At 40.0% G+C, this 25,014-nt stretch overlaps 1 protein-coding gene across 7 annotated transcripts in view; it reads right to left on the bottom strand.

The window, feature by feature from the left end:
- PCDH9 (protocadherin 9) overlaps positions 1-25,014 on the bottom strand; it is an 878,971-nt gene that overhangs the window by 580,948 nt on the left and 273,009 nt on the right. Inside the window, exon 2 of one of the 7 annotated variants that reach the window (XM_065412766.1) lies at positions 14,404-14,416. The exons of the other annotated variants lie outside the window; for them this stretch is intronic. Within the exon in view, the coding sequence (XP_065268838.1) occupies positions 14,404-14,416 (13 nt within the window). The remainder of the gene's footprint in view (positions 1-14,403; positions 14,417-25,014) is intronic. 7 annotated transcript variants of the gene reach the window in all.

The following is a 25,014-nucleotide window of genomic DNA, read 5'->3' as shown; positions in this document are numbered from 1 at the left end:
GACATTTTCACTTGGTATCTCATTTCCTCCTCCTCAATATCATGTTTGTAAGGGTAGGTTGTTTGGGGGTATTTTTCTCTACCTAATCTGCCAATGCCTATTCAAAATAATCCTTGTTCTACAATGGTTCCCACTGGAAGAAGTAAGCTGGCAGTGATACAAACATCCCAAAAATACCTACAGCGGAGACATCTCTTTTCAGACACATTGTCAGAGCAGAAAGCTGAGAACTACAAAAACTATTTTTCCACATGCAGTTGCCAGTATGGCACCTGAAGTTAACAACAAAAGTCATGAAATCCCCTGTGCATTTAAGTGATAATATTTAAATGGCAGGCTGAAAATTTGTTGAAAAATGAAATGCCGCGTATGTAAGCTGAGCACAAGGTTTCATTTTAAAGTTAGCCACTGGGGTTTGCATGCTGTAACAATTTTAGCCATACATGCAAACTTGCAGCCTTATATACTGCAAAAAAGCAGGTAGATTTTTAAGAGGTTTATATATCCTTGTCTGGATGCTTGGAGATTTAAGTGTTTGACTTCCTCTATAATGCTAATGAGACTTGTGCACATAAATTCCCATGCAGAGGAAACTTGTTCTTTATAAGAGAAGCCCCCTCAGGGATTTGTATCTCTGCTCATTGCTGCTCTGTCAAAAAAAAAAAAATTAAAAAATGTTCCTGTGTGCAGCCACTGCTGACTGTGGCAAGTGCTAGCATGCACCTGAGTCCTGTATTGTGTATACTGTTAAAAAAAAAAAAAAAAAAAAGTTTGCATCGGAGGCTCATATGAATGCGTAAATGATCCGATGGCAAAGGCAAAACTTTTTACAGGTTACTATGCAGCACCGTTAATGCAGCAGCAATGTCTAGTAGAACTGTTCAGCTTTCCTAAAGAGCTGCTTTCACACATCACTGAGTGAAATAAAATCTTAACTGTCTAACACTGTTCAGATACAAACAGGCATCTTCCTGCTAGATGAAAACTGAGTTTCAACTGCCATCCTGGAAGTGAAGGACTCTAGAGAGTAGCAGTCCTAGGACCCATTCTGCACTCATATGACCTGTTAGTCACAGGCATCTTTAATGGTTCTCTTAACCTGTTCCCTCAGATGGTTTAGTCTCCTGATTCAAATTATTTCAATAAATGTTTTGCTGTTGCCTTTTTCAGTCCCTTCCTAGTGGCACTGACATATATGAGGGTTAGCAGAGACCACAAAGTCTCACAAGAGTGGGTTGGCACAGCTTAGTCTTTGGTGTCTTTTATGCAGGGAGGTGATGGCTTGGAGTTGTTGTGGTAGAAGAGCCTTACCAAAAGCAAAGTGTGGCTTTTCCCTGAGCAATCAACTTTTCCAGTGGAAAATTTAACATATGCCATTTATCCCATGGAAGCAGGCCTTCTCATATAATACACACACACATATATGTATACACACACACACACACATTAGAGAGAGAGAGAGAACAAACCCTTTTAACCTCAAGGATTTTTCTGCATGATGTCCTATTGCTAAAAGTTCTAATTTCTGATCTCCTGGAAACCTATCATTTTCTTCTTTAGAGGTCAAATTTTCTTGGGAAATTTGTACCCTTTATCTCTGGAATCAATGGTGTTTTTCTCAAAAAAGAGTATGCATCATTAATGGAAGGATCACAATAACATATATTTAAAGAAACAAGATTATCAGAATCCAATGGGGACGAACCCCCCCAATTTTTTTAACTCTACAGGAAACATTAAAATGACATTGTCAACAGTATATATTAACACCACAGAGCTGATTTACTTTCATAATCCCAATATTACAGCAAAAGTTGGCACTCGTTCTGAATAAACCCTTTCAAGATTTAGCACTGCAATCACAATAAAATAGATTGATTGAGCCTAATTTCCTAATGGGGTGCATGAATCCCCAAGTGGATTCACAGAGTGGATTAAAAAAAAGTTGTAATCTAAATGTCCAATGCAAGGGCTATACTGCTGTCTATACAAAATCTGATTTCAGAATATTTCAGCCAGATCATATAATAGTGATGAATGCAAAATAAAGACCTATATAGATAAGAGTATATAGAGACAGATTAGATATACAGACATATAGACAAGATAAGTTGTGCCTCTCAGTTTGGATAGGTAATGAAGTGAGTTTCTTTCCCTGAGTGGTGTGGTGTTGGTTTTTTATTTGTTTTCTTTTTTGTTATGTGAAATGATCAGGCCTTTCAAGAATTTAGCATTCAGCAAATACCAAAAGGATACTGGTAACGGCTTGGCAGGAAAAGAAAAAGAGGTGGGGAGGAGGAACTGAAATAGAGAGATTTTCGAGATAAATGAAAGTAATAGAAATATGATTCTAAACAGCAGTATCTGTTCGGTGCATCATTTTCTGCCTGGATAGTGTAAACCTCAGGTCATACAGCCAAATACCAAATGTACCAAGTGAAGCCCCATTTTCTTCCTTGATAAGGTGTCCCCTCCTGCCACGTCAAGACGAGCAAATTACTCCACCTGTCTAACTGATCCCCAGCATTCAGCCTGACACTGACAATGGCAGTGCACCTGTTAGTATGACAGATAAATGATTGGCAGGATGGCATTTGCCACTTTCTATAATAAGCTGGTTATTATACAATGATGTTTGACAATCTAGAGACCTAGCAAATATGAAAGTGCAACTAGATGTGGGTTTGAAAAAGCAAAACAGGATAAGGGTGAGACATGCCCCTGAATGAGTTTAGTGCAAAGGGCTTCTTTCATTTTGATTATTTTCAAAAGTTTGTGCTGCTTTTTCTCCTTAGGGCTAAATTACTTCATTTACTTGTAACTGCCAACAATCAGCATGAAAGCCAATTCCTCTGCTTCCTTACTTTCTGAAAATAAACTATGTGTAAGATTACAAGACACTGTCTTGCTGTAGTGACTCGGATAGACTACCTCTGTGAATGGCAGGGAGTGCAAGCCAGAGACACTATGGGTATGTTTACACTACAGTTAAAAGCCAGTGGCTGGCCCGTGCCAGCTGGCTCAGGCTAAGGAACTGTTTAACTATGGTAGAGACCTTCAGGCTCATGCTACAGGCTGAGCTCTGTGGCTCTGCCACCTCACAGGGTCCTAAAGCCTGGGCTCCAGGCAAAGCCTGAAGATCTACACAGCAGTTAAACAGCACAAGCCAGTCACGAGTGTCTTATTGCAGTGTAGATATACCCTATGGCTACAGCCTTTGAAAGAATGTGCAATTTCCCTCATAATAGACCATCTCCTTTGGCTGCTGCAGGAGGCAGAGCCATCACACTCCCAACTCTCCACCCAATTCCACCTCCTGCTTCCTTTGATAGGTTAGCACTGCCATGGGCTCTAGCCTCATTCAATCCTTGCACTCAGAGCATAGTGACTGGATTAGTAGCTCCTGACCTGGGGCTTCTTATGTCATAGCTCCCAATTTGTGGACCAGCATAGGGGTAGGCACAAATCTAGCACCAAGCCCTACATGCAGAATTAAGCAACAATCTATGTACACAGAAACAAAGGAACTCCCATAGTGGATCAGTAACGTGAACCATGTAGTCCAATATCCTGTCTCCCAGTGGCAAGTGCCAGATGTTTCCAAGCACAGTGCAAAGAAAAAAAAAAATGTTAGGCAGATGTGAGGTAACCCTTTCCCTATAATCCTTAGGAGTCAGAGATTGGTTTAAATCCTGAAACACGACCTTTTATCTGCCTTCCCATACTGTCTAGGATGGTCTCAAACACCTTCCAGGGATGGTCTAGATTTACAGTAGAGCCTCGGAGTTATGAACACCAGAGTTACGAACTGACCAGTCAACCACACACCTCGTTTGGAACGAGAAGTATACAATTAGGCAGAAGCAGAAACACACACACTCAAAACCCCCGAATGTAGTACAGTACTGTGTTAAATATAAACTACTAAAAAAAGTATAAAAAATGAAGCAGCATTTTTCTTCTGCGTAGTGAAGTTTCAAAGATGTATTAAGTCAATGTTTAGTTGTAAACTTTTGAAAGAACAACCACAACATTTTGTTCAGAGTTATGAACATTTCAGAGTTACAAACAATTCCCTAGGAGTTCATAACTCTGAGGTTCTACTGTATTTGGTCCTGCTTCAGCACAGGGAACAGGACCTGATGATCTCTTGGGCTCCCTTTCAAGCCTGCATTTCTATGATTCTATGATTATTAACAAATTATTATAACATTGGATATTCTTGCTATCCATATAAACATCCAAATTCTTCAAAGCTTCAAGGTTATTGTTAATTATGGAATGTTGTAAAAGCATGACAATGCCAAATTGTTATTTGTGTTACATGATAGCTACTCACCCTGGAGAAAGTTACTGGGATTTTAAGATAGGTGACTTTTTCAGAAATATATATATATATAAGACTGAAAATGATGACCCTGCACCTGAAAACATATAGATTATATTTGCACTAGTCATATAAAAATTTCCCCTCTGTAGCAATGATAAAGTAAATTGATATAAAATGAACATATTCAGAAAATGATAAATGATGTCAAATTTCCACAATGCTCTCTTGAAATTGTTTGTCCTTGTTCCAGTCTTGATCCCTGGGTCAGGCTTCTTCATTACCCCATTAACTTCATTCTGTTCTGAGGAATATCCTTTTACTATGGCTCTTTGTTTTCTATCATCTAAAGAGTTTTTAATCTACAACAAGTGTTAGTCTCTTAACCTGTGGTTATTTATTTCCCTTAATAGTCTTCTGTCCAAAGCTTTGTGAAAAGCCAAGTAAATTGTATCCATTTGGTCACTGCTAGCTGCTATTTTATTAAACTTTTCAAAGAACTCTAATAGGTTAGCGAGGCATGATTTTCCCTTATAGAAGCTAAGCTAGTTTGACGCTGTCAAGCTATACTCATCCAAGGAACGTTGTTTATTATTATTAACATTATTATTTTTATGCCATAATTTTTACTGGAGTGTTGGTAAATTCCTATTCTAAGGACTCTTTTCCTCCCATTGCATTATGAGATATGGCAGAAGACAAAGGAGACTATGGAGCGATAGAGTTACTTGAGAAACTCAAGTGGGAATGCTACTATCAGAACCACTATTTGACTTTGGATTCTGTGGGATATGAAGGTGTGAACTCGTAAACCACTGGAAGTTTACTAGGGGTCATAGTGGATTCTCCCTCACTGACAGTTTTTAAACCAATACAGGGTTTTTTTTCTAAGCGAGGTGCTCTAGGAATTATTTTGGGGAAGTTCTATGGACTGTTATAAAAGGAAGTCAGACAAGATGATCACAATGGTCCCTTCTGGCCTTGGCATTTATAAATATATGAACCTATGAAATTGTAGGTATACATTCTTTGGATTTTCTGCTTTTGTTCACATACCAATAGGGTTCCTGAAATTATCCTTCCTGTGCTGCTGTGCCAATACATTATGATGGAGATTTCAAGTTGTCTCTGCTGTCTCACTGCAATAATGCAACTCGTTCAAGCACCTTTAGTGGCATTATGAAAGAATGCTTGTTTTAATCACTCTTGGCGCTTTTTTTCTGTAAATAGATTATAGTGTTATGCTATTCTATTATACTATAATTAATATATTAACATTTATTGTATTCTCTGCTATGACCATAATGATCCAAGCTAAAGCCTGACTATAATCTACCATCCAAAGGGTATTACTGAGTATGATAAACTTGGATCATTAGCTCTAAAAAGTATAATTTGCTTTTGCAAGAAGCAGTGATTGGAAATCCAGGATGTATAAACTGAGTGCTAAAAAGAATTAACACTACTTGCTGTGTGGCTTTGGGACAGGATATGACTGGTGGCTTTGGGACACATACATTTCACAGTTTACTCATGGTGAGAAGTGTTTCTAACCCTGTGAACTTTTACTGCTGGGCTGAAGAGACAGGGTAAAGATTTCTTCCGAAAGCACCAGAAAAGGCATGAGCCTTGATCTCTCTCTCTCTCTCTCTCTCTTAAACCAGTGAAAATCAGGAATAACTCCATTGAAGTCAATTATGCTGCACCAGTATAAGAACAGTGCAAGTGAGAGGAGAGTTAGGTCCATGGTTTGTTTACCCTTTCCTCACATATAAGGCTTGATCCCATGGTCATTGAAATTAATGGTAAAGCTCCCATTCAATTTAATGATGCAGGACCAGGGCCATATGTTGCATTTTGCCTCCGACTGTAACAACCAGAAGTAACATTTGTAAAACGTCAACACTGGGGGTCAGGGAACAGTAGTGGGGTGGAGATACCAAGCCAACAGTTTCTACTACAAGTGAGCCCAAACCAAAATCCTACATTCAAACTTCCCCCTATATTGGTGAAGTTTGCTCTGTAGTTAGACTCTTTAGCTGGATCCTCCTCTACAGTGAACTGCACCAAAATCCCAAATCTAAATACACCTGAACCTTGCATAAATTTGGATCTGATGTCAAACTTGCAATAGTCCTTGACGTTTGTGGTTTTGTTCTGGTGACGGGATCCAGCTCTGCATAAAAATAGGAGCCAGCTGTGAACTGCAGACATGGATTTGAAGATTTTTTTAGCGTCAGCGTGGAAAGATAGATGTGGACATACACATGCACATACACAATTATCACCCACTAGTATTTCATGCATTCCGTCACCGTAGTACCTGTGCACCCTTCATTTGACAGCATTTTGAAGCATGTTAATTACCTATCGTGGGAACATAAATCTCCTCTTCTCCTTTCCCTCCTCAGAATCCCTCTTAAAGGAATGCAAATTCAGGTGGTGGCTGTAAAATTTAGTTAGGAGGCTCGTACAAGGAGGCGAATCTTGCATAATACCCTAAAAGTGGACTCAGGTTTGTTCACATAATTAATTCCACAGGTTCAAGCTCTCCATTAAGAATTCCCTGACCCGCCCCTCCACCCCCAGTCAAAATTAGGTACTGTCACCAAAGTTTCCCAGCTGCTGTCTCAGGGTGCACAAAGAGAAGCAATCTCTAAGATAGCCAAAACCTAATACATTTAGTTACTGAAAGTAAGTACCTGGTACTTAATGTGGACCGAGTCATGAACTAGCAGCTTATATTGAATAGAGATCACCACCTGGTGACCTGATTAGGAGGTGGGCTACAGCATGGTGCAGCAGATGTTGCTTTATGGGTGGGCCTTGAGGGTCAGCCCCAGGTAAAACACATTGTAACAGACTAGCCTGGAGGTGGCTATAGATACATATATTCAGTTCTCTTCTCACTGAATTTATATTAACTTGTGCAGTATACTGTTTCCAGTACACTGGAAATAAGTTAGTTATACATGCTACAGAGAACCTAAGAAATTTGAATTAGATAAAAAACAATAGGGCACAGTATAACTTTAGAGAAATGGAATAAACACTGAAATACTCATGACAATCATATTAAAAATCAAAAAGAAAGAAAGAGTGCCCTCTGACCTGCAAAACTCATATCTGGACCACTTTCACACAAAATAAAATGCAGAATATGTAACACTCAGCATAAGAGAACTGCTACATAGATCAAGGAGGGGGTGTTTCCCTGCTAAGAAAAGTCCAATTTACAATTCATAACAAATGCTCATACTGATTTTAGGTATCTTACTAATAGATGAAGTCTTCAAAACATCATCACTAAAAAGAAAAAGGAAAAACCTAGAACTTAAAGTATTCTATGGTACATGCATATATAGGTCACACTTTATTATAGCTCCATTTATAAATAGTTTATAGAGACGATAAATGACTAATAGATATTTTAATAAATGAATAATTGTTGATCATTAAAGAGTCCAACTGGTCAATAGACTTTTTTTTTTTATAACCAGCATCTTTTCTTGGTTACTATATTACATACTACTCATCTTGGTAACACGATTGTAACATTTATTAATAAGTTATTAGCCCTTTAAAACAATTTATAAAAGAAATCTTAATATGAAGTATGAATGATTTTATATGCACACAAGTATAATATATATACATATATTTTAAAAGCATTAGAGAAGTTGCAGAAAAGAAAGATAAAGAATACAAGCTAAAAAGAATGCTGAAATAAGCAAACACATACTATTGAATTATCACTGCAATACAACCCCACCCCCAGTGTGCACAAAACTTAAATCTATAGTATAGAAACTTCAATTCTATTTTTTTTAATCCCAATGCTATTTTTCAATTCACTGGGCCCCAAGCTCTTCAGCAAACTGGATCAATTTGAAGCTACTCATTCAAAAGGGTTCTTAACAGCTAGTTCCAGAATTCATCATGACAGAAGAGCTAGAGAGTCAGCTTCATTCCCTTTCACAAGCAGCTGTGCACACAATTCCTTTTAATTCAAGGATAGTATGTTGTGCTGTAGAGGTAAGTCTCTAAGAAAACAAATAAAAGTGTTCCGTATTTTTAAAGATGACAATTTGGGTGAGATTATACACCTATGGATGGAAGACTAATGTGGCTTCCTCTCCTCCCCTACTTATGCCAGTCACTGCAGTGCATGAGTGATCAGAAGGAATGCATCATTTTAACCCTGCTTCTGCATAGTGAATTCTTCACTAGCAGGTGAATCCTGCAAGGGCATCACTTACTTCACTCAGGGCTTAGCATGGGCCTCTTTCTATTCCTCACTTCTCAGCTCTCTTCCTGGCTTACTGGATATGTGTCCCTAATGCACACTTACTGGCAACTCTATTTATGCAACACTTGGGGTCCCTACTTACACATGCATCCAATTAACTAGTCCTATACCACAGATCTCGTTATAGATGCTGAAGAACCTGGATGTGGGCTCTTCACAGTTTACTTCAAAGTGGAAAAATTGGTGCTGCCCCGATAACTTTATCCCATAGCTCTGCAGTAGTCACTGTAATGGCTCTGCAAGAGTAGGGTGGGGAAGAAAACTGGTAGGATATCTTCAACTACAGGATTTCTAGATTTCAGATTGGTAGCCCTGTTAGTCTGTATCAGCCAAAAGAATGAGGAGTACTTGTAGCACCTTAGAGATTAACAAATTTATTTGAGCATAAGCTTTCATGGGTTAAAACCCACTTCATCAGAAGCATGCAGTGGAAAATACAGTAGGAAGATATATATTCATAGAGGACATGAAAAAAATGGGTGTTGCCATACTAACTATAACAAGAGTAATCAGTTAAGGTGGGCTCTTATCAGAAGGAGAAAAACCTTTGTAGTGATTATCAGGATGGCCCATTTCCAACGGTTGACAAGAAGGTGTGAGTAACAGTTGGGGGGCGGGGGGGGGGGAATTAGCATGGGGAAATAGGTTTTACTTTGTGTAATGGCCCATCCACTCCCAGTCTTTATTCAAGCCTAATTTAATGGTGTCCAGTTTGCAAATTAATTCCAAACAGATTGACAGAGCCAGAAGAGTACCCAGAAGTCACCTATTACAGGACAGACCAACAAAGAAAGCAACAGTTAGTATGGCAACACCCATTTTTTCATGTCTTCTGTATTTTCCACTGCATGCATCTGAAGAAGTGGGTTTTAGCCCACGAAAGCTTATGCTCAAATAAATTTGTTAGTCTCTAGGATTTTTAGAATAAGTCTACATTGCAAGTGAAGGTGTGATTGCAGCAGAGGGAGGCTAGCCCTGCTAGCTTTAATCTAGCTAGTACGGGTAACAGTAGTTGTGAAGATGTGGCAGTCCGGGTTTGCCACCCCCAATAAAATCCCACCAGGGGCCCTGGGTATGTACTTGGGTTGCTTACCAGCATGGAAACCAAGGTCACTACATCTTCATATATATTGTTACCTGTGCAACCGTGATTAAAGCTAGCAACAGGTATGCCTCCCCAACCTTCAGACACACCTTAGCTGGCAATGTAGACATATCCTTAGAACAGGGGTCGGCAACCTCTGGCATGTGGCTCACCAGGTTAAGCACCCTGGTGGGCCGGGCCAGTTTGTTTACCTGCCGCGTCCGCAGGTTCGGCCGATCGCGGCTCCCACTGGCCGCGGTTCACCACTCCAGGCCAATGGGGGCTGCGGGAAGCAGCGCGGGCCAAGGGATGTGCTGGCTGCGGCTTCCCGCAGCCCCCATTGGCCTGGAGCGGCGAATCGGGGCCAGTGGGAGCCACGATCGGCCGAACCTGCGGAGGCGGCAGGTAAACAAACTGGCCCGGCCCACCAGGGTGCTTACCAGAGCCGTGTGCCAGAGGTTGCCGACCCCTGCCTTAGAATCTTCAAGAGCAGCTCAGTGGTGGTAGCGGTTATTCCCATGCACACCCCTGAATGGATATCTCCTCCATCTCTTTGGTTTTGCCTGGCAGCCCTTTACTATGGCCCATGTACTGTGTGAATCCCCAACCAGCAAATTGCATCACCACAGCTCCATCTAGCAAAGCCTGTCTCTTTTCACACTATGTTATAGATAGAAAGAACTGAATTGGTGGAGGGGGTCCAAGGAATGCATTAGGCCTGGCAAGGACAGGACACTTTATGCAAGGCCAAAGAGCTGGGAGGGGAGGGCCATGTGTTGATAGGAGTGTTCTAATATGGAAATAATTCTGGAGTGTACGAAAGGACTGAGGGAGCACAAAGAAGAATGGATAGGATAAAGTGTGTGGAGGGGAGGCGATGGGGGGAGAAAGGAAAGGGTAACACTGTGGGGGAGGACAGGGAGGGGAAAACACTTAAATATTTTGGAACCCCCCTCTTACCTAGCCTGCAAATATTAACATTAACAGTTTTAAAAATGGATGTCTAGATCTAATACACCTAAGATTTTGATGAAATCTGCTGGATACTGTGTATGATTGGATTTTTTACCCACTGAATTTCATACCAAATGTTTCACTGCTCTCTTTTATTCTTTATATTGCTATAATTTTCATATTTTCTCTTTATAAGAAATATTAGGTGCCCTACAAGTCTGTGTGTGTGTGTGTGTGTGTGTGTGTGTGTATGTATTCATAGAGGCATAGAGTCATATGTATTATTGTAATATAACAAGCTGGCAGAAGAAATGACATGTCAAAAAGACATGATGGCTCAGGTACCCCTCCCTTAGCTCTTCTGGTTCCTTTGAAGTCTGATGTCATACTCCCTCTCACGAGGTGGGACCCCATCTGTCCTGTTCCTTTGAAGTGCTAAGGTGTCCCATAAGAATAGTCAGTATTCTGGCATGTCTTTCTCAGAAGGATCTCTGCTCTGCTGTGATGCCATGGCATCTCATGGGAGGAAGGCTAACAGGGCTACACCTTTTTGGAATAAGGGAAAAATGCACTGAACTGTTCTGAAAATGCATTATATTGTCCCATTTAACATTACACATGTTGAGCTATTAAATTATATATAGATTAAAACTTTTTCATTTATAATAAAAGGCTCTTCAATGTGGCACACCTGTCTTGCTCCGTATAAGTTCAGTAGCATCCAAACACAGCAAAAACCAGTCTGGTGAGTGCCCTTCTCACAATGTAAAATATCTGGCTAACCAGTGTTTTTTTTTGCTCTTTATCTCTGAACCCTAGCTGATGATCCCATTAAATCTGTAGTTTAAATGTCAGCCTATTGGCATGCAGCGCTTTTGTGGAAAAGTGCTATAGAATGTAATGGGGTGAAACCAGAGTTCTATAGAAGGTATGCTTAAAAACCTATAGAATTGAATATTTATTGAATATTGAGTATCTATATCTATATACGTTTATTTTAAACCATCCTCTAGATTTCAATAGTAGGGATATAATTCTCGGTTAGAGTCTGGAAGTTTTTTTAAAAAGCTAGAGAAAGGTTACATTCTAATAAATTCTACAGGGCATTTCTTTAAGGACAGCTCATAGCACTGCTAGGTGGGCTGTTCAGACTGGACATGTCATGCAAATAATGTGCTTGGTTTCCTGGGAAGGGCACCAACTGCATCAGTCATAATGTACACACTGCTGGATGCTCAATGGTAATGTTAGTTCCCAGAACATGAGAAGACATTCGGAAATTATTTACCCTATTTCCTCATCAGCTCCCTGGACTCTTTATGTTCTCCCTTTTGCGTGCACCTCTGCACAATAAGTTCATACACAAACTGTCACTTTTGCAACTTCCTTGATCCACCATTGGTCAAGAGCCTGGGAAACTGGCTCATTGTCACAAGCTCACATGGCTGTGCCTCTCTGACATCTTCCTTTGGAAGGGATTTTCTCCTTTCAAACCTCCTGGCAGCACCACAGAACAATGAAACCAATCAAGGATGGGATCTCTGTAAGTACTTGTTTTCTTCTCCCCTGCCTTCCTCGCAATAACAGAGAAATCGGAGAAATAAACCACATTTGATCCTAACTCATGTAAATCTGCTACTGACAGAACAGCAAAATAGAATCCTCCCCCCTTAAATCAGATTCCACTTCTTTTGTCACAAATAGGAAAGACTGCTACTGTTCATTGCTGAAATACTTTAGTAATGAATCACAGAGAACACATACTGTATCACTCAAACAAGATCTAAACTCCTCTCTTTCCTTATCTGAACTAACTTATTTTCCCTGCTCTGTGAGTCTCAAAGGGTTGTTTTCTTTTTATCCTTTCCACATTAAGGCTCACAAAGGCAATCTTATTTAACAGGCATTTATTGTACCTCTTAAATCCACATTAAGAGCCCAATCCTCTATCACTGTAACTAAGCTCCACATATTTTTTAGTGTTTGTGTTGGGGGGGAGGGAGGAGAGGGGAGCTTTGATTTAATGGAAGTGGGATTTAATTTACAGGGCCTAATCCAAAACCCACTGAAATCACTGGAAAATCCTTCCTCTGACTTCAGGGAAGGTTGGCTCAAGCCCTTAATAGCAAGTACAAGACAACATAAACATAAGTGTCATTGTAGAAAGCCCTAATTGTTACATTATTCAAAGGCTTTATTCATATACAATTCCATCCTGCAAGACGCTGAATGCTCTCAGTCCTCCCTCAAGTAATGGGAGTTAAGGGTGCTGAGCATCTTGCAGGATCAAGCCCTCAAAGCTGGAGTTTTATTTTTAAGGGGAGAGTTAGGAAATTCCCCCTCCTTGCTCCATCTAAATGATTCTTCCCTCCTTATAAAGATCTAATAACCTCCTCCTCATATTATTTTTTTCCCCTCTGGGTTGCATTATCAGAATATATTATGACATCATGTGTATATCAGTCTGCAGCACTGAAACCAATGTGGTGTTTTATCCTATTCACCGTACTCGAATTCCAGAGCAATGAGAAAAAGCATTCACTCAATAACACAATTTGTTAGGCTTTAAATATATGAAAATATGATGTTTTTTTTAAAATCAATAAACAAAAACAATAGCTCCTAGCAGTTATTTTTTCTAAAAAGCAAGTTTCTAAATCCTCCTTGGAGACACTGACATCTGTTGTCACCATTTTACCTTTAAACTATATAAAATCATTCATGCCCACTCTCAGGAAGAAAAGGTGAAGTGCTGGATTTTGCATTCAGCCTCTGGATTTATATGTTATGTTCTTTTAGTTTACTCTCCAATGATGCAAAGAATGTATGACAAGGAAAGGCTTATCATTAATTGTGGGCACTGTGCCAGTTGACTCCCTCAGTACAAAGCCTTCTCAGAACCTGAGGAAAATGAAATATGTAAAATAGAAGGAGAAGATCTAAAGGCCTAGAGAATTTTTATGCAAGTATTCAAATGAGAAACAAATCAGACACTTTAAAAAAAAGAGTCTGGAAAATAATCCTATGCTGCAGACAAAGACTGGGAAATTAATTGATTAATTAGTTGGGGTTTTTGCATACATAGTGCTTTGCTTCCTATGACAAAAGATACACAGACACAAACATTTTTACATTACAAATGTATTTCCTGGGTCAAGTTAGTTTTTTTTAATTGAGCATCAACATAGCTAATTAAAAACATTTCTGAGATATTCAACTGTTTAGACTTGAACCACACACTAGGTTGTCTGTTTTGCATACAAAATTACTATTTGGAAACACCTAATTTGATCCATTAAATGATAAATTGACATTAAAAGAGAGCGATTGTTATTCTTAATTTTCTACCCTGTTCAAACTGTTAGTTAAAAAAAAAAGTTGTTTTTTTCTAAATATGGTTCATACAGAGAAGTTGGCAGTTTTGAAAACAACTTAAAGTCTCCCTGGGTTGATTTTATGATTCATTTTAAGAGAGGAGGTTATCATAATCTAGTCAAGCAACAGTTTTTTCCCCCAAGATTCCCCCCCCACACACACACTTTAATGAGTAGCTCAGCAGAGCATTGAGAACATGACATTCCCAGACATGTCTTTCATATTGTGAAGACTTAAAATTACTCCTCCAAATGTGTTGATGGAAAACACATTTCTATTCGTTCAAGGTTTCACACATCAATGTAGAGAATCCTTTAGACTCAGCTCAATTCATCAAACAAAGAGACTGCAAACTGAGTTACTGGGACTCCCGCTCTTAACAGGAAATCCATATTTTAAGTTAAAAATCATAGAGCCAGAGTTGAATCTTACAATGTGAATGTCATATTAAGAGCAGTTTGGCATGTAAACCAGACAGTAAAGCCACATACCAGAAATGAGGCAATACTCCTCTACTGTTTGTAATCTCAACCTTATATATGCAGCTGTTGAAAAACTCTTAACACAATCAAAAGTGGCCAAAAATTTTCTTGCAAATCCAAAATTTAGGCTAGATTCACAAACTTGTTAGTTGAAACTTAACAGTGATTATGCAGAACTTAGAATTTATAATTTTGGGTAAAATCAAGCAAAACCTGATCATTTCAGTTGAGTTTTAACCTGAACTGAAACCAAAGCAAGATTTGCACAATCCCCTTAGAATTTATGGGCCACCAGGTCAACCCGCAGGCTGCAATGGGTTGGCCTGGTGACCCGAAAGAACCTACAGGCCTGTATCCTGTAATACAGGGGCGGGTAACCTTCAGCATGCAGACCATCAGGGTAATCCACTGGTGGGCTGTGAGACATTTTGTTTATGTTGAGCGTCCACAGGCATGGGCCCCCACCGCTCCCAGTGGCTGCGGTTTGCCATTCCCGGACAATGGGAGCTGTGGGAAGTGGCAGCCAACACGTCCTTGCGGCCCGCGGCTTCCCGCAACTCCCATTGGCTGGGAACAGCGAACCACGGCCACTGGGAGCTGTGGGGGGCCGTGCCTGCGGACAGTCAATGTAAACAAAATGTCTTGCAGCCCGCCACCTGATTATCCTGATGGGCCGTGTGCCGAAGGTTGCTGACCCCTGCTGTAAAACATTGGATTAAGCATTACTGCTAGGTAGAATAAAAGGCTAAGCTAGCTCTATGGCTACAAACTGAAGAAGTCACATTTATAAACTAACAACCGTATGTACATATAAATATACAGAATAACATGTACATTGCGCACACAACTTTAATGATAAAGCAGTGTGAGGGTGTCATAACTATAAAGGGAAGGTAACAACCCTCCTGTGTACAATACTATAAAAGCCCGCCTGGCCAGGGGCACCAAAATCCTTTTACCTGTAAAGAAGGTTAAGAAGCTCAGGTAACCTGGCTGACATCTGACCCAAAGGACCAATAAGGGGACAAGATACTTTCAAATCATGGGGGAGGAGGGAGGCTTTTGTTTGTGCTCTTTGTTTTGGTGGGTGTTCACTCTTGGGACTAAGAGGGACCGGACATCAATCCATGCTCTCCAAATCTTTCTGAACAAGTCTCTAATATTTCAAACTTGTAAGTAATAGCTAGGCAAGGCATATTAGTTTATCTTTGTTTTTCTCAACTTGTGAATGTTCCCTTTGCTAGAGGGAGGTATCCCTGTTTTGCTGTAATTTTGAAACTAAGGCTAGAGGGGATTCCTCTGGGCTCTTTGAATCTGATTATTCTGTAAAGTTATTTTCCATCCTGATTTTACAGAGATGATTTTTACATTTTCTTTTTAATAAAATCCTTCTTTTAAAAACCTGACTGATTTTTTCATTGCCCAAAGACCCAGGGGTTTGGGTCTTTGATCACTTTGTAACCAATTGGTTAGGATATTATTCTCAAGCCTCCCCAGGAAAGGGGGTGTAAGGGCTTGGGGGGATATTTTGGGGGAGAGGAACTCTAAGTGGTCCTTTCCCTGTTTCTTGTTAAATCACTTGGTGGTGGCAGCATACCAGGTTTTAACCTAAGCTGGTAGAAATAAGCTTAGGGGGCTTTCATGCGGGTCCCCACATCTGTACCCTAGAGTTCAGAGTGGGGAAGGAACCCTGACAGAGGGGTTTTGCTTTATCTTTGTTTGGGTTACTTAATATTTATTTTTCCCCAGATGGAAACAGTAACAGTAAGTTCACCAGCCAATTAGCAGCCCAAGTCATACGTATATACAGTAAATATGAGATGGGTACATATGTTTATTTGTTTTTAAATGTTTACAGACATTTTATAGAAAGCTAAATGAGTTAACATCACAACCATACATGATATTCACACTGCAACGTGTTCCCCATTCAATACAAACCAACACCCATCCACAATCCACAAATCTAATTACTCAAAATCAAACACACAAGTAATTCTGACCTGAAAGTACTCGTATTATTAGGAAATATGTTTAAATAATAGATATACATAAGAAATGTAAAATATTAAGTAAATGAGAATAGGAAGTAAAATAGAATTTCTGTTTTAATAGAAAGAAGTTAAGATGACATGTTCATGGGGAACCATTGAAAATAATGAGATTTTTTTTTTCTTTTTGTTTTTAACTTCCACATAATCATTTTTACCATGTTTTACTATAGATGCCTATTGACCAATACTCTGCTTACATTATAGCAAGATGGTTGCAAAGGCCTGCTCTTGGAAGACCATGTGGCAAGCATGCTTATTTATTGAAGGATGTATTTAAAGGTTAGGTTTTAAATCTGAATTGCCTTGCTTTTTGGGGTTCAGCTCGCACAGTTGACATTATCTACAGATGAACATTAAACATACTAGCTGTTCCTCCATGGAATATCAGGATGCTAATAGCTGCTCGGGTTTAATTCGTTCTATCACAGAGTAAAATATAATGGAAATGGTCAGTGACAGAAATCCAGCTTCTCTGTCTCTGCTGATGCCACAGTAACACTGCCCAAATCGTTAGACCAGATATTTTCTACTCTGACATGATCTCATACGCAAAGAAAATATATAAAAAGAAAGTAGCACTATTCATTTTTATTTGCATTGTGCTTGTAACTGAAGGGAAGCATTCTTCTGTTGAACCACTCCGTAGGCAGGAGTTGGAATCCGGGAGGGAAGAGCAGATTCCTGGTGACTCATTGTGGCAGGTCGCTCATTAATTCCACCTGGATAGGAGATGGGAGTGGCCCTTTAAACAGAGGGAACAGGGGTCTAGGACACAGAGGATTCTGAGAAAATACTGTAGGAACAGCCAAGAGTAAGTTGAGGATTACTTTTGTTGTTACTGTTGAGTTACTAATTAAGCCAAAACAAAGAAAGGGCCTCAGTTTTGGCCAGTGTCTATAGATTCTGTTCAGAGCAGAACAATGCCTTTCTTTACACAATCTGGAACTATTTAATTAGGCATCACAACATCCCAATGAGTTAACTATTACTGAGCTTGTGGACACGTAAACTGAACCACAAAGAGGATAAGTTGTCCCTGAACATTTTGAGTCATTGGTAGAACCAAGGACAGTAGTTAGTATTTCTGTATGCCACTACACTGCTCTAAGCACAAAACAACATGTTAAAATCTATACAACAGCATCGTTCCATTTGGGGTCCAATTCTTCACTTCTTTTTCAGAAAAAAAAAAATCAGAGGGCCCATTCCTTAACTTTTCATTTCAGTTTTTAGCAATACAGCCATTGACTTCTTCCCCACAGGACTTCCAGGGTAGTTATTGGATTCAAAGGCAATTTCTTTTTCAACAGGGATTTTAGGATTGGGCTCTCCATTAAATCAATGGAAATTTTGCCTTAGCAATGATTTCAGGATCAGGCTCTTTATCAGACCCTTTAACAATGATTGGATATGGATTTTCTTAGGATTTATTATTAAAGGCTAGATGGGCCCATTATGATCATGTAATCTGACGTACTGGGGGGGGGGGGGCGGGAAGGCCATTGAATTTCACCTAGTTTTTCTTGGATCAAGCCCATAACATCTCTTGAGCTACAGCATATCTTTTACAAACATCCCCATCAGACTCAGACTATAAGGTCAGTGACCTGGGCTGGTCACTGGCTCCTGTGAACGGTGGCCCAACATGTAGCTGCTTTCGTCACAGCGGTTCCTGGCCCACTCACTGGCCATGGCTCTGCTGGTCTTGCTCATTGTCGCTAGAGCCCTGTAGCTCCATGGTTACCTGCTTTATATTCACAGATATCATAGAATCATAGAACATCAGAGTTGGAAGGGACCTCAGTAGGTCATCTAGTCCAACCCCCTGCTCAAAGCAGGACCAATCCCCAACTAAATCATCCCAGCCAAGGCTTTGTCAAGCCTGACCTTAAAAACCTCTAAGGAAAGAGATTCCACCACCTCCCTAGATAACCCATTCCAGTCCTTCACCACCCTCCTAGTGAAAAAGTTTTTCTTAATATCCAACCTAAGCCTCCCCCACTGCAACTTGAGACCATTATTCCTTGTTCTGTCATCTGCTACCACAGAGAACAGTCTAGATCCATCCTTCTTTGGAACCCCCTTTCAGGTAGTTGAAAGCAGCTATCAAATCCCCCCTCATTCTTTTCTTCTGCAGACTAAACAATCCCAGTTCCCTCAGCCTCTCCACATAAGTCATGTGCTCCAGCCCCCTATTCATTTTTGTTGCCCTCTGCTGGACTCTGTCCAATTTTTCTACATCCTTCTTGTTGTGTGGGGCCCAAAACTGGACGCAGTACTCCAGATGAGGCCTCACCAATGCCGAATAGAGGGGAATGATCACGTCCCTCGATCTGCTGGCAATGCTCCTACTTAAACAGCCCAAAAGGTTGTTAGCCTTCTTGGCAACAAGAGCACACTGTTGACTCATATCCAGCTTCTCGTCCACTGTAACCCTTAGGTCCTTTTCTACAGAATTGCTGCCTAGCCACTCGGTCCCTAGTCTGTAGTAGTGCATGGAATTCTTCCGTCCTAAGTGCAGGATTCTGCACTTGTCCTTGTTGAACCTCATCAGATTTCTTTTGGCCCAATCCTCTAATTTGTCTAGGTTCCTCTGTATCCTATCCCTACCCTCCAGTGTATCAACCACTCCTCCCAGTTTAGTTTCATATGCAAACTTGCTGAGGGTGCAATCCACACCATCCTCCAGATCATTAATGAAGATATTGAACAAAACCGGCCCCAGGACCAACCCTTGGGGCAATCCGCTTGATACCAGCTGCCAACTAGACATGGAGCTTTGATCACTATCCGCAGCCGAGGATATAAACTGTGTATCCACCAGGGCTCTACCCCAGAGCCTCTGCCAACGTGACCCAATGGGAAATTCCTTCCTGACCCCAAATATGACAGTCAGTCAGACCCTGAGCATGTGAGCAAGACCCACCAGCCAGACACATGGGAAAGAATTCTCTGTAGTAACTCAGAGCCCTCCTTATCTTGATTTAAAGATGTCAAGTGATCCACTACATCCTCAGGTAAACTGTTCCAGTGGTTAATTGCCCTCACTGTGAAAGTTATTTCTATTCTGAATTTGTCTAGTACATTTTCAGCCACTTCCTCTGTCAGGCTAGATCAGCTTTGGATTTTTGAAAGTGAATTATGGTGCCTCACATGGCACCTATTCCTGATATTAGTAATGTTAAAATTCAGAACATATTAGATATTATAGTGTTGAAGTTAATGGTAGTGACAGACATCCAGAGACCTGGCAGAGGATTGTGAAAAGAAGAGAGGAGAGGCCTGAGTCACAAAGAGTGGATCTTGATTTGAATGTGAACTTCCCAAACATTAGAGAGTGGGCAGATCTGTGGGTTTGAATCAAGCCCCTCACTCATGACAACTAGAATTTCAAAAACAAAATTACATTCTCACTTTAACAAGGTTGAGTAAATATTAGCACAGCACATGAGGAGAACTACGATACTGAATCTGTCCTCACTGTCAGTAGATGTGTGGGATTCCCCAGATAAACATGCTGCATGCGTCTACCTGGTGACTACAATAGAAGATGCAGGATCTTAATTCAGATTAAGAATTTACTGTAATGCAAGCCACATTTTGTGTTTTTCTTGGTCATCACTTAGTATAGTGTAACTAATTTTGTAGTAACCAGATTGCAAAAAGCTGAAATGGGACCATAGTGAAAATTAGGAAGATGAATTCCTTCCCCCTACCCAAAAAAAGACTATAGATCTCAAGGCTCAGTGAAGAACAGGAACATGAAAACTACTTTATAGATTCACTGCCTAAGATAATGATGTTTGTTAAATACCTTCCTTGAGCTGTGCTATATGATTGGACAGCCAGATTGAGCATGCCCAGGAATGTGTTTGGCAGGAGATGTATTTCAGCTGTTTTTCAGTCTTGTGTATGTACCTGTTTTGACAATGTTCTAATACGAAGAGCACTGCTGTCAGAAATAATCTGTTGTTACTATAACACACAGCCTTTTGGAAAACCTTGCTGAAGTGTTAAATAAGTTACTGGCTTTAGGAAACATTGTCTTAAACTGTTTAATCAAATCCTCCCTATGTTTACCATTTGAACTACCAAGCAATAAATCCTTCTGATCCAACACTTGAATTCATAGCATAGAGTACAAAAGGCAAAAACCCCCTGTGAATGTGTGTACAGTCATCTATTTTATTGGGAAATAATTACAGACTATCTATTGGGAGCACTGATACCTGGTGCATATTTTCATTTATATTTTTCTATCCTTGTAACAACATATTTATAATGACAAATTAAAAGCAATATCCTCAAACAGACTGTGCTACATGTAAGGGCAGTTTTAGTAATTCAGACATATTAATATAGTGGTTTCACAGAATGTGTTGCTACATGCATTCTAATCACCTTTGGCAGAAATGTGGAAATCTCTCCTTTAAGGTCATGAATTTCAAATGTGTAATAGTTTTTCCTTCACAACTAACATTCTATATAAGAGATGAAGTTGGCGATACAGAAAGCACCTACAGTTCACCTCCCAGAAGGTAAATAATAGGTTTTTCTAGGCTTCATGGCAACAAATAAGGATTCACTTATTAGCATATGAGATCTGACTGGTTAACACCATTCTGTGCCTCAGGACCACTCAACCCAATAAGACTCCTGATTGGTTAAGACCAGAGAGGAAAGATACTTATCCAAAGTGATCTGTGAACACAATCAGATATAGTTCATTTCCAAACAAACCAGCTTGTCCTTTCCTACCTAAGGCCCCAAATCCTGCAAAGACTTACATAAGTGTTTAATGTTACGCAATGCAAGGAGTCAATGGGACTACTTAGAATGCCTAAAGTTAAGCACATGTATTAAGTCATTGCAGGATCAGGGAAAATAACTACTGGCTACACATTGTAACAATGGCATCCTGAAACATCACACATACTGGCCCTGATCCTGCAATCAGATCCACGTGGAACCCCACTGACATCAATGAAGCTGTACGTTTGTGTACAGGAACCACTTGCATGAATCTGATTGCAGGATAAGGGCCTAAAATTCAAGATCTTTTGTGTGTATGCGTGCGTGTGCATGTAAAATATTAATACTTTTATCCTGAAGGATCTCAATCCACCTTGCTTATTATACATTTACAGGAATAACTAGTTCTGACATCCAGCCACTATCAGAGTGGAAAGTGTTACATTTAATAGCACACCGAAACAAAACACCTTTTTTTCACCCTTGCTATAGAGAAACCTACATAAGGAATGCTATCTCATTTTAAAAGGATTTATTTATGGCTTTTCTGCCCATTCTCTTTCTCCCTCTTTCCCAATTGTATTGTAAAATTCTACTGAATGAAATCATTTTGTATTGACATTGTCCATCACTTTTTACTGTATGTCATTTGACGCTTACTTGAAAAAGAAATTCTGGATACAGACGAAAAACACAACTCTCTTTAAAATAGGGAGAGAAGTGCCAATTTAGGCTTTAGGGAAGCTGATATCATTATGTATTTGGAATTTGCTCAACATACTGGGACTACTGACCATTCTTTTGCTGAAAGTGCACTGGCATTCTTAATAACCACAAGTAATTGGTACTTTAATGAAAGGAGCACCCCTGCACCTAGTGCCAAGTTGGGGTGTATGTTCAATACAGATTATAACGGAAGAGTGACCCTTTCTGAAGAACCGACCCACAGGATTTTCACTGAAGATCTCCTTTCCAAGCACTGACCAGGCATGATCCTACTAGGCTTGTAAAATCTGACAAAAGTCACAGTTCAGAGCGATGAGACTGCTGGCCACCAACCTTCAGATTAAACAGACAAGAGTCAAAGTTCTTGGCGTCTGCACACTACAGCATCTCTCTATTCAGGACTGTAGTGTTTCTTTAGTATTCAACATCTTCCCAGAATCTGTCTTCCCTGAGAAGCCTTTTGTAGCGGTCTAAAAAATCTTCAACGATTTGTAATGGTTGCCCAGTCATTTTAAAGTATATATAGTAATATCAGATTCTTTCCCCATACATTTAGTCAGTCTATGGATACTCTACTAGGGTATAAAGACTAGGGCTGTAAGATATATTTGGTGAAGCCACTTGTAAATTCCCATTTTCATTTGTACATTGATCCTTTAATATATACCATGTTCCCTAACTTCTAGGCACTTTGTTATGGCTTTTAAGCCAAGAGAAAAGGTGTGGGGGCACAGGACTCTGAAGTGATTTCCTGTAAGCATTCTGCATCAGGCAGGCACAATGCTGCTAGCTGCACTAAGGGAATGTGCACCACAGCGGCTGCTGTTTCATCCTTATATAGGGTGTAGTGGGAACTCATTGTCATGCTGGCTCAGCTATCAGTCAATGAAGTATACAGTGAGGTGACAGCTTCACCACCTTCCCACACTCTTTGGAGTATCTATTGCCATCAATTAGTGGCAAATTCTCCAGCTCCTCATGCCTCATCCAGGGATTTCCTGGACTAGGATTGTGGCCATCCCCTGTTCAGAGCCATAAGTGAGTGTGTGTTTGATGGCTCATTTTGTTCTCTCTCCCTATCTCTTGCAACCCCATGTAGGGCTACTAACAATATACTCCATACCAGTATATAATTCATCACTTTACAGGCCACGGATGTATTCCTATCAAGAATTTAGCATGCCCTATTAACTCTGTTTCCTGCTGGTTCTCCTCTTCCTTCAATGTCACTCTGAGGTTTGGTCTTCTACTACTCCTTCAAGCTCCAGGATTGAGACCTCAAAAATCATTGAGATGTCAAGGGTCACGCTCAGGCAAACATGAAATGAAAATATTTTTTGCTGGGCTACATGCACCCCAGGCCTTATGCTGTTCACTCAAGCTTAAATATTTGTTGAATAATTTAATGGGTACCTTTCATACCAAATGGTGAATTCCTTAAAAAAAAAAAAAAGTCTTTTCTTTGTTTTATTAGCATTCCATACTGTAGTGAAACATCTCTACTGACTGCTGATCTATTCTCAGAGTAATCTATTCTCTTTAAAGAACCTAAATCATAATGACAAAGAAATGAACTGAATCACTTTGAACTCAAAGATAATCCAACACCATCTACATTGCTTGATGGGGACCAGAACATGTTCACATGCATGTTTCTCACTAAACCAAACAGCAGATTAGAACTTTTGCTGTCCACACATCTGTTTACCCACAAACTTAATACATGAAACTCACCACCTATTGGTGATGCAGGTGACTGGTTCTCCGGGTCAATCAACAGTAATGTGTGTGAGTTTCAGTGGCCTGAATTTTGCAAAATACTTTAAAATTCTTTTATATTTAAGGTAGAAAAATGTCATTTATTCCAATGTTCTGCATTGTTGACATACCTTGCCACTCATAAAACAGTAAGCTGTGGCATTTGGTCCTATTTATCCCACGTAGATTTCTACTTCTGTATGAAGAAAACAGCAGCTGCTGTGACCCCTGAAAGCACAGGCAGTACTCTGACTTCCTAGTTTTGTCAAGCCAAGTTAAATATGAATCTGTAAAGATCATATTAGTGCTCCTATTTCAAATGAATTGTTACTCTGTTTTGCATCTGTGCTACAGAAATAGGAGCAGGTTGAGTTTCTGTTAGGGATTCATCATGTCTAGCCTTAAAATTGCAACTCCAGACAGGTCTATCTCCATTTAACCTATAAATACAAATCTGTTTAATCTTACATAAAAATCCAACTCTGAAACGAAACTCTGAGAATGAATCCATCAAAAATGTAGGTTTAGGGAAGGGTGCAGCAGGGGTTGCACCCAGCTTTTTAAAGAAAACTTCTCCTTATCTGGTTAGGGAAATCCCACTAATGCAGGGATCAGCAACCTTTGGGAAGCAGCGCGGGCCGAGGGATGTACTGGCCGCCGCTTCCCACCAGTGGGAGCCGCGATCAGCTGAACCTGCGGATGTGGCAGGTAAACAAACCGGCCCGGCCCGCCAGGGTGCTTACCCTGGTGGGCCGCGTGCCAAGGGTTGCCGATCCCTGTATACTAATGCAACCAAAGTATACAGCAGAGGGCTCTGATAAGTTGTAGTCAGTCATAATAAGGAACAAGAGACACTATTTTAAATCATCCTTTGGGAAATAATTTCATTTGTTTTAAAAGAGAGCCTTGAATAATTGCTCAATATTTTACAGTTTGGATGATCACAGCAAACCTAGTCTCTCTTCCCTCCCCTGAATTTGTAAATATGAGATTTATGGCAAAAGACAAATATCATAAGTAGCCCCATAAAGTACTTTTTTTAAGTGTCACCATGTTTAATAAGGTAGAGTAACATGATGTCTGAGCAAGTAGCATGTGACTCATTTTGCCTTAATGGACTAACAGCCTTTAAAAAAATGTAACAGCTATTATTACATGTGGAATTACTCCAGGTGTTTTAAGTTGCTGTTTCA

This window comes from Emys orbicularis, chromosome 1, assembly GCF_028017835.1.
Source record: "Emys orbicularis isolate rEmyOrb1 chromosome 1, rEmyOrb1.hap1, whole genome shotgun sequence".
NCBI classification, from domain to species: domain Eukaryota; kingdom Metazoa; phylum Chordata; order Testudines; family Emydidae; genus Emys; species Emys orbicularis.
The sequence above is the reverse complement of the archived record's forward strand: the minus strand, read 5'-3'. Positions and strand labels throughout refer to the sequence as shown.